General features: G+C 33.8%; 1 protein-coding gene across 2 annotated transcripts; it reads right to left on the bottom strand.

Moving 5' to 3' along the window:
* Positions 902–9,045, bottom strand: LOC105162183 (kinesin-like protein KIN-7N). 2 transcript variants are annotated; one of them, XM_011080150.2, is made up of 18 exons: positions 8,799–9,043; positions 8,622–8,711; positions 7,935–8,053; positions 7,726–7,839; positions 7,566–7,647; positions 7,391–7,458; positions 7,216–7,293; positions 6,705–6,847; positions 6,532–6,634; positions 6,374–6,454; positions 5,607–5,675; positions 5,476–5,535; positions 5,243–5,395; positions 4,348–4,626; positions 3,623–3,709; positions 3,300–3,458; positions 2,937–3,206; positions 902–1,518 (listed from the first exon to the last, which is right to left on the bottom strand). In XM_011080150.2, exons 1-18 carry the CDS (start codon positions 8,941–8,943, stop codon positions 1,084–1,086), a joined length of 2,535 nt encoding a protein of 844 aa, XP_011078452.1. In that variant the 5' UTR covers positions 8,944–9,043; the 3' UTR covers positions 902–1,083. The 2 variants fall into 2 exon arrangements, with proteins under 2 accessions (XP_011078452.1, XP_020549361.1); XM_020693702.1 differs by having other exon boundaries at positions 1,333–1,518; positions 2,831–3,206; positions 8,799–9,045.

Consider the following 11,038-nt stretch of genomic DNA (forward strand, 5'->3'; position numbering starts at 1 on the left):
CTCGAGTTTGTGTTCACAAGCTCGGTTTGTGAACTACGAGCTTGAGGCAGACTCGTCGAGCTCGAGCTTACATTTTGGCCGAGCTCAGCTCATTTGCACCCCTAACATGACATATACAAACTAATTACAGGATATCATTCTATATAATCCACTATTGATGGTAAACATGCCCTCAAGAAATTATGAAATCATATATTCAAATAAAAAAGCCTTTAAAATTTTCTTTTATTTATTTATTCATATTTTGTACTTTCACATTTATTATCCAAAAATTTAAGTGGTCAAACCAATTATTACTCAAGTTCTAATTCTCAATCTAAATACTAACAACACAACCTTCATATAATATTGTCAAATTTGTTCCACAAAAAACAAAAAAGAAAAATAAAAAAAATCAAGCTCAAGCTCATGAGCAAGCTTGAGCCTAAAATTTCAGCCACAGGCTGGTTTGCAACCCTAGTTATAATCAGTCCATCATAAAGTTTTCGGAAAAATACAAGCAATCCCCTTGTGATATTACAAATGAACGATTTAACCTCTTATTAAAAAATAAATAGCAATTTACCTCCCTATATTTTTTAAAATACAACAATTTACCCCCCCTGTAATTTTTAAAATGAAGCAATTTACCTCCTTATAAAGGAGGTAAATTGCTTCATTTTATAAAGTATAGAGGGGTAAATTACTATATTTTTTTCATAAAGGGTAATGTGCTCATTTTCAATATCAAAGGGTTGATCTAAGAAGATTATGACGGGCCTTTACAGCCAGACCACTTGCAGCATAATATCTCCCGCAAAGACTAGCAATTCATCAAAGAATAGATTTGCACCTTAACAAACTGGTGAAACAGAGTTAAAGCAATAAGTATTTGCAATGAACTTGCTTCACCCCGGATACATCAGTTTAATGATCTTACATTCTGGTAAATAACAAACATTCCCAGTCTTTTGCCAGACACATGCAGCATGCACTATAAATATCTGAGAAGTGAAGTATACTACAGACAACCAAAGAAATAAGTCGTGCTTTACGAAAGCATCAATATCACTGCAAAGAAAGGAGGCAGCAGGCCTGCTGTTTTCAAGATCCATGAGATTTGGATAATGAAGTAAGATTCTGCGCCTTTATGGTGTCAAGTATAGATTTGAAGTCGCTGTGGAAGGAGATTATTGACGTCTGTCGACGTGCAAATGCAATACTAAACTGTTTTATCTCTTCTTCAAGCTTTTTCCTCCTCCTTATTTCAGAATTCAGATCCTTTAAAGCTCTCTCCTTTTGACCAGTAATTTGTGCAAGCATTTGAGATGAACTGGAGATTCTTTGAAGTACTGCATCTCTATCTTCTTTCAGAAGATGGAACTCTCTTTCCAAGCTATGGTATTTTCCCTCAGAGACCTTTAGAAGCTGAATATTGGCTTCCAACTCTTTCTCCAAGTCATTGTACTTCTGTTTGATAATTTTGACTTCATTTTCCAGTCCCTGCTTCCAGCAAGCAATTTGACTTCCCAATGTGCCCTTTGTCAAAATCAAAAACTAATTTTCAGAATGACGGATAGACTTTTTACTACACATATTTATATCTAATATACTGGAATACAGGAAAGATGTTAACTTTATATGAAAGGCAAGGCTCTGCGCCAATCCTCTTTGAAAAGAGGTTATGGTAGAAAGGCAATGGTGATGTAGACTTCATAAACCATGTACAGGATTTTAGAGAACAGTGATTATCATGTAAGGCAGCCTACACTTCCTGACTCATTGATTACTGAGATGGTCACAAATAGATGAAAAACGTTTGTCTTAATCAAAATAACAGGAAGTTTACTGTGTATCATAAACTCCACCAAGACTACCTATCAGGAATTGGTAGATATAAAGTCATGATTGTTTACGTGTCCAGTTTACCTAGCATCATAAAAGAGTTCAACCAGATAAAAAACAAAGGCAACAGCAACAAACATTTTGTCAAAGGCTGAAGAAAATTCATGACTATCTTATTATGCATGATAGGTTCATAGAAATATCTGTTTACATGACTCCACCATTTTACTCTCAACTAATGACAATCTTTTCTAGTAAATACCATAAATAATCCCTACAGTTTGTATTTAGAATTACTTTAATCTCACATCTTCATTTCTGATCTTGTCATCCATAAAGTTCATATTTTATTCCATTTCAATTCCCTAGTCAACTTTCTGGAAGAGTACTTCAGAATTTCAAATTGTTAGAAATAAAATGGTCAATTCAAGCTTTTAATCGACCTAAGGACAAATTTTTCATACTTACTGCCATCTATTTTATTTTCGCAAAAGTTACCATTACTTTGTAGTTTTACATAACTTACTAGGACATTCTACTAGCTTCTTTGAACGGCATCTAGGATACTCTTTTCAGTAACTTCAGCAATGTAATTAATAGGTTTTCGTTTCTTGATGCGACGGAGTAGTTTGTACAAGCTGGTTTGTCCCATTAATAATTATATAATTTTCTTGGGATCATCAACCATCAAACAAATAACTCCCTCTCCCAACTTAAGCCCCAAATAATCGTTTACAGAATGTGTCATTTGGATGTGTGTTACATGACAGGATATACATTAGTGCACCCATGACTTATTTTGGTTGGCTATAAGTCCGGGAAGTATTAAGGCATCTTCAATAGACTCCTTAACAAACTAAAATATATGCACAGCTACAAGCCAATGGATTTAACCAAGATTGAAAACAACAAAGAATAGTATAAATTCAGATAATTCACAAAATCTGCAATGAATCAAACACGCAAATAATAGAGATTAACCATCATAAAAGAAGTCAGGAATGACCTGAGATCATGAGCTTGAAGTAGGAGAAACAGAATCCAATTGTCAGGATGGAGAAAAATAACAAAATTGGCATGTGAGATCTTGATATATGTGACCAGGCAGCTACCTTAATTTTGCTGCTGTAAACAGATTCCTCACTACGTTCATCCTGTAGAGTTGATGCATCAGACAATACCAAAGAAGAAATTGTGCTGCTCAGCTTCTGATGGAGCATGTTGCACTGCTCTCGCACAGAGTAATCATTCATGTGCGAGGGTCTGTTACCATCCATTGCCATTGACAGATGAGATTCTAATGTTGAGAACAGGCTTGTCCCAACTTCAATTGTTGTAGAGAGTATTTGAGCAGTTGCAGATCTCTCATCGGCTATAAAGTTCTGTTGAAGACAAATATTACAAAGATATTACAGTTTAAGGGAAATTCTCCCTACAGTCAAATTTATGGTATTTAAAATGATATTGCGTGTCACCTGTAAAATAGAACAAACATCCTTGTAAATTTCTTTGCAATTTGTCACAGTCTCATGTAGGTTTTGAGGAATTCCTTGAATTAGCAACATCTCTTCTTGGAGTTGAGATATTTCTCTTGTTAATTGGCTATTGAATGACATCTGTTCCTCATACTTCCTCTGCAAAACATACATTAAGCATAAGATGAAGAATATAAAGAGTATGTGAGTCATCTGATCAACTTAGCAAATAGAAAGCTGAACTATAGTGGATTGAGGTTTGAACTAGACAGAGCCATTCCACAGAACAGTAAGAAATTTATTACCAGCAAGCATGAACAAACCTTGTATTCATCTCTTTCCTCTATGATAAGTTTTAGCTGTCTATGGAGGTTTTCTATCTCTTGACTGCTAGTCTCCATTGAGCAATCCTGTAATGGATATACCATGTTTACCCAACTGATATAGCATATTCCAGAATTTGAAATTACTGATCAAATTAACTGGAAGCAATTTTTTATATTGTTATATAGAATACATTTAATACTATTTATGACAAAAGTATCTCTCAAAAAATATTAACAGAACTCCTCTTCAACTTTCAGAAATCTGCAAGAATGAGGAAGGTGATATTTCTTTGGAACAAAACATTGAAGAGAACTAATTCGACCATAATAATGTGCTTTACTTGTTGATAGTAAATATACTTGTTCCAGGTCATAATATGGTCATGGAACGTGGGCTTCACAATATCCTTTGTTTCTTGCTCACAGAAGCAAAAGAAAATTGCTTAAGACCGAAAATTGTTTATACAGTGTGGTTGCATGCTATATCTTTAAAATGAATGTCCAATTCTTAAAGTACCTAAATGAACATTACCCAGGATTGTCATATCACAAGTAGAACAGCACACCTGCGAGAATGTGGAAGAAAGTTTTTTCTACCCATTGAGTAGATTGAACTCTATGTTTACCGATTAGGTAACAAAATATACAAAAATAAAAAAATCAATTTAGAGAGTACTAACTGAGAGCAGAAACTAACGCCAATAAATTGAATTGTACATTACCTCAGTAAATGGAAATGATTGAACTTTTCTTGCAGGAGTCATATGAAGCGAATCAAGGTCAGGTATATAACCTTTATTCATTCTCATCCATGTATCTTCATCAGCAAAGTCTTCAAATGTATCTGGAAGTGGGCTACACTCTTGAAGTGTTGAGTAGTGTGATCGCTTAGCAACAAACATATTAGGAGCTGCTTTAAAACATGGGGTACTAAAAGCATCTTCTTGCGACATGCTGTGACTATTTGTACTTCCATCTTGAGGAGATTCTTTGGGACCATCCTATAAACCAGCATTAATTTCAAATTTTCAATCAATGAGAATAACCAATATGGAACATGAGCAATTTGCATTAACAGGCACAATCCAGAAGTATAACTTCGTGGTTCGTGAGCCCCAATGGTCAGGAGGCTCTAGGCCTCACCACCCTGAATTCACAATAGCTAGCATTGATGTTTCTCGCATAATTTGGTTACACCTCAGAGGATGACAGCATATAAACCTTAGCTAAATCAGATTTCTTGCTGAGCCACGTCTTTCCATTCTGGCATCTAATAGAAGAGGAACTTGTTAACTGACTTCAAACCTTAAGGGGGGAATTAGGCATACCATAAGATACATCCCTTGTATATTGCACAATTTTAAAAATATAAGTGCACATTTTTAAAAGAAAATGAAAACCTAACATATAAATCAGATCGGTTATAATTGCAATTGGAATTAAGCCAATTCAGAAATATCAAAATGACATTTAAGACTCGCCTGACTATTGCTTCAAATTTGATAAAAATAGGCTGGTGGAATACAAGCACGAGTTCACTCGGCTCAATAGAGAATATTATTACTAAATTTTGAGAAGAAACAAAATATAGCTCAAATAATGAGTTGAAAGTTTTACATGGGATGAGCTTCTGTCAGAGTCTGACAAAGTCACCAGATTGCTAAGATTGTCAATTTTCATTTGCTGCTCCCTAATGCATTGATCACGCTCTCTATGTGATCTTCTTTCCTCCTCTAGTTCTGCGGCAAGCTTCTCTCGCTCCAGTTCATACTGATGATAGGATAAAGAAGTATATAACAGTAGAAGACCTGAAATATTCAGAACTCTAAACATGCAACAGAAAAATCTACCTTCAGCATGTCATTCCTCAGTTTCAGAATTTCTTGCTCCAACACTTCTGCGTGAGATCCCTATACAGAAGGTATTACTGAGTTAACTTAACCCTTTGTATTATAGGCGTAACACATAAAAATCAAGGTACCTGAAGTTTCCTTCGTAGTTCCTCAATTTCTTGCTTTTGTCTCTTCAACAAGGCGCCATCTGTTAATATCTTCACACATAAAGCAGCTCCACATCAGATTCCAGTAAAATATCACGGAATCAACTCTTATGTTATTGTTGCCCTCATACATATCATTACTTCTCAGGGTCACTAAGCAAGGATCACAACATATACATATTCTAAAGAAAACAAGAACTCTCTAGTTTGGAGCAAGTACTAAATAACAATATCAATCAACTATGCAGTACGTGAAATGCCAGTCATTTTCTAAGTGAAATTTTCTTGTAGAAGAAAGTAGGGAATATGAAATGAATACAACATTGAACCTCATCGTGTTATCCCAGTCCTGAGAAGTTGACACATATGACCTCTTCGCCTCTTCGGGAGAAAAAGCCAAATTTATTTGTATACCCCTGGCACCAAAATTGTGGAAGGCTTTCTTTTGTTTTGATTTCTTCTTTAAATATCTGCTATATTAACATTTGACCTTCCTCTTTGAGGAGAAGTTGGATCCCAATCAGTCCAAACCATGACTTCTGCTATGCAGGTCTTTGAAGCCCCAAATGATAATGGACATATTCATTAAAATGGTTATTTTAGAGTTTGGTCAATGTAGATGCATCAATCATCACTCTCAAGAAAGACAAGTATGGATAAGATCAGCAAACTAAATCCGCAAGAACGTATTATAAATGACAAAAGAAGAGCTAGCCCAAGCCATATTTGCAATAGGTTCTTAATTCTACCTCATTCAATTGAACGCAGTTGGTAATCCGCTTTGCTCTGCTAGCAAACTGAAGTGTCCCTCTTGTCTCCTCTATGTGTATCTACATATACCGTTGAGTTCCACATCAAACATGATACTTAAGTTGATGTAACTGAAATATGAACAACAGTTAAGCACCTCTTCTGGTGCCACAGTGCAAATTATTGAAGTCTTTGCATTTCCACCAAGTGCAGGTTGAAGAATGCGAGTAAGCTTACTGTCACGATAAGGAATATGACCCCTGCATAAGAAATTGATGAGTTAGTAAACATCAATCACTATTTTTATACAGTTAAGTTATCCGCAACTACCTTTGCTTTCCACCCTCGCTCAGTTTGTTGATCACGTTACCAAGAATCATTAAGCTCTTGTTAATGTGTTTTCCTTCCTTCAAACGAACTCCCCCAGCTCCAGTTTTAGCTACTCTTTCAGAACCAGCTAAGTCAACTAAATTCTAGTTCCAAGAACAGAAAGCAGTAAGAAAAATTTAAGAAAATGAGACACGAGTCTGATATGGTAAGAAAGAGAAAAGCAAATTAACTGAATGTTGGGTGATTTCTCCTGAAAAAGAATCAACCTGATGAGTTTACTGCAGCAATTTCTATTTGAAATGCAATTGTTACATAGTTGGACAATGGAAGCTGTAATCGTACAAGTTAATTGAGAATATTAAGGTTTAAAAAATACCTTAAGCGCAATATTTCTTTGCTCTTTAAATTTGTAGCTTTTTTAATTCTTTAAAAAATGTGAAACTTAACCTTTAATTTAACAAAGGAAACCAATAAGTTGAAGTAGGAAAAGATCAAGGGGATAACTACAAACCAGGACAGAGACACGAATAGCATCATCTGAAGTTGAACTAGTATTGCATTTATTATCCTTTCCTTTACTTTCAATTACCTGGCTCATGAAAAAAAAATCACAATTTGTAAGTATAGCAGATGTCTATAAGAAGCAGCAACTTCTGATCCAAGCTCCTCTATAATAAACAACATACCATCCTAAAAATTGTATGTGATCTGCTACTACGAGCATTCATGTTAGTATCACCAAAATGCCTGTTAGCTGCCAAGAATTACAAATCTATGTTAAGTATTTGATAACATAACGATAAGTGAAACTGACGACCAAGTGCATGCTAATTCCGAATGTGTTCTGATCCAAGGTCATACCTTCTCCAAGTTGAATAAGATTAAGCACTTGGTCAGCACTGTTCACAATTTCCTCCCGAAGTCCTGCAACAAATACTCCACGCTAAAGAGCAACAACTATCAATACTTTCATACAGTAGAAGAAATTTGCCATAATATAGACAATTTGACCACAACCTACCTCCAAACTCTCATGAATTTGAAGCTTTTGATTCTCCACAGCAAAAAGATCATTAATGTCTTCATTGTAAATTTCCATGTAGGAAACTCGAATTAAAAATTCCCTATCAGATGTCTAAAACAAATAATCAAAGAAGATTCTGTCAGAAACCTATTATGTATACCACAATGCTACCAAATTTTAAATTTGGCAAAAGTTGGTCATCTTGCCTTTTGAATTTTTGCAAAAATGTCTTTGACAGCTCTATGAATGATTCCCGGGTCATTATCCGAACCATTCATGGTAAAAGTTTTCCCACTACTTGTCTGCCCATATGCAAATGCAGTTCCTGCATGCAATTATCTGATTTTATATAGTTGGAATTTTATGTTCAGCAAAGAAACTTAAAAGGGATACTTAAAGGATGGTCCTGGCAAATAAAAGAGAAGAAAAATCAAGAAGCCCTGTAATAGACCATCCCTAAGATCAAATTTTACAATCTGAAATTTTCATAAAAGTGAATGGAGAAAGTTCTAATACGACAGGAGCACAACCATAAAAGAAAAGCACTATTTTGCTACTAGTTAGAGTTCAATCATTTCTATCTGAACATTCCTTTAAGTCTTTATGTGAAAGAGGATGTCATTGCTTTGGTCGGCCTCTTCTTTCAGCATAGAAATGGTCATCCATTTTACCTCTGTGGAGCTCCATTATATGCCTGTTTTTTCTGAAAATTTGTTTACTATTAGTTAACCTCTTGATTCTATTGACACGAATGTCCTGTTTAAGTAGTCTAGCTCACAACTTTCTTTTATTCAGTAAAGCATATTTCGTGCATTTTCAGCTCAAAGAACTACCCAGTTCAAAGTAACCCAATAAAACTCAAGCAAAAGAAAATCTAATGCACTGAATCCCACCATTAAACCCCTCTACAGCAGCATTAATAATGTCCTTGGTCAGAAGCTCATAAACCCTAGCATTACTGCATTCCTGATCGAACACGTGATCTGCAAAAAAGTATTTGATAAAAGTCAAATCAAAATCACAAAAATATTTGAAAAGACATACACGGAAAGAATTTCAAGTTAGCTTACCAAACGCGAAGGAAACTCCCGAAATAGGAGTCCCGTCGGATCCGTGGAGCGATATGCGATTGCTTTCGACTTTCCAGCGAAATCCATTAACGGATTCCTCGTTTGCAGATGGTCTCACCCTCACTGCCACGCAGATCTTCTCCATCTTCACGCACTTACTCACACCACCACAGTGTTCTTTGAATTGTTTTTTCTCCCTTTTTTCTACTTTGTTTCTTTCTTGGGGTTTAATTTGAATTTGAAAAATAAAAAAATGAGTAGCCAACGGGCGGGATTCTGATTGAAATTTGAAAAGGAGGACTTTACAAAATCAGCCTTTTCAGTTGGGCTTCACCAGAGCGCTGAAACAGATTTAGCCAGTTTTGATTCTGGAACTAGAGATTACAATAGGCCCAGAAAACTGGGACTCGACCCGGATCTGTCTCGTTTGGTGGGTTTGGTATTAATTTAGTTTTAATTTAGATGAGTTCAGGACGAGGTACGGGTTTTGGGTGGACAAGCTGCCATCCCGAAACCCCCCATTCATATTTTAATAGGGTGAATAGCAGTTTATCTCTTTATAATATTAAAAATAAGCACATTACTCTCTATAAAAAAAAATATAGCAATTTACCCTTTTATACTTTTAAAATAAAGCAATTTACCTCCTTATATAAGGAGATAAATTGCTTCATTTTAAAAACACAGGGGGTTAAATTATTGTATTTTAAAAAATATATAGAGGTAAATCGCTATTTATTTTTCTTAAGGATGTAATTTGCTCATTTGCAATATCACAAGGGAGTTGCTTGCATTTTTTCCTATTTTAATACATTATTAATAAAAAATTATAGTATTATATGTAAATCCTTAGCAATTTTGTGTATATCTAACACTATATGAGAAATACAAAAAATAAAAAATTAGTTGATGAGAAAATTAATAATTTAGATAAATGTATACTTTGTGTTACACAATTCATTTAGATTGAAAACTACGTTAACATATTTAAATCTAAACTAACATTATTTATTAAAAAATAAAATATTAGTTGAATGTATTCTTTGTATTATATATTCTTGTAGATCGTTAAATGATATTACTTGATGAAAAAATTAATAATTTAGATAAACGCATACTTTGTCTTATAATTCATTTCAGATTGAGAACTAATAAAGGTATTTAAGTGTGAATTGATGTTAGTTATTCAAAGAATAAAATATTAGTTGAATGTATTCATTGTAGATCGTAAAATAATATTACTTGATGAGAAAAGTAATAATTTAAATGAACGTATACTTTTTATTTTATACAATTCATTTAAATTGAAATTATGTTAATGTATTTAAATCTAAACTGATATTACTTAATAAAAAAATAAAAATTTAATTTAATCATGAATATATTTAAGTCTAAATAAATTATAAATTTAAGTTATTTAACTCTAATTAATAATTATTAACTAAATGATAATACAAATTGTAAAAAATTAAAAAAAAAAAAAGGACTTATAAGTCAAAATCCTCTTTAAACTTTGGCAGGGATGGGTGAATTTGGTTGGCAAGTCTCGAGTTTGAGCGAAGTCCCAAACTCACCCTGTTGTCATCCATATTTTCGATACTTATTATAAAAATGAATTGATATGTAATTTTATTTTCAATTCTTATTTTTAGGTTTTCCAAACGAGATTATAGTTTTATATTAATTTTATGTGAGAACGAAATATGTTTGTTTGAAATATTTTGACTTTATCTTTTATAGGTATGAATATTTCGTTTAGATGAGTTAATTTTGGTGTTTTCTCATTCATGAAAATATAAGATAAAATAAAAGTATATTCGATACTGTTATTTTTAGAAGTACTTTTCTCGTCTTTTGTTATTTTCATGAGGAAAAATTTCTTTTTTTGTCTCAAAATTTTGGTCTTATTTAGCAAAAGTATATACATAATACACACTTAATTAGCAAAAAACAAAACAAAAGGAAGAAAGAAAAAGAAAGAGGGAGACAACGGAATAAGGGGAAGAAAAAGAGGAATTTTCTTCTCAACACCTCTCTATATATAATATATGCATATATGTATATTGAAAGAGTCGAAATGGCTTAGTACTTGAAAAGAACGCAATGGAAATATAAAAATGAGCACTGATGTAGGTCGCACGAAATCAGGATCGGATCGCCGAGTCGGATCGTAGTATTTGGGTCGTTGAATCCTTCTTTCGAACTACCTGTTAGTGGATCCTGAGAACAAAGCAAACGTG

The sequence above is a fragment of the Sesamum indicum genome, linkage group LG5, assembly GCF_000512975.1.
Source record: "Sesamum indicum cultivar Zhongzhi No. 13 linkage group LG5, S_indicum_v1.0, whole genome shotgun sequence".
NCBI classification, from domain to species: Eukaryota; Viridiplantae; Streptophyta; class Magnoliopsida; order Lamiales; family Pedaliaceae; genus Sesamum; species Sesamum indicum.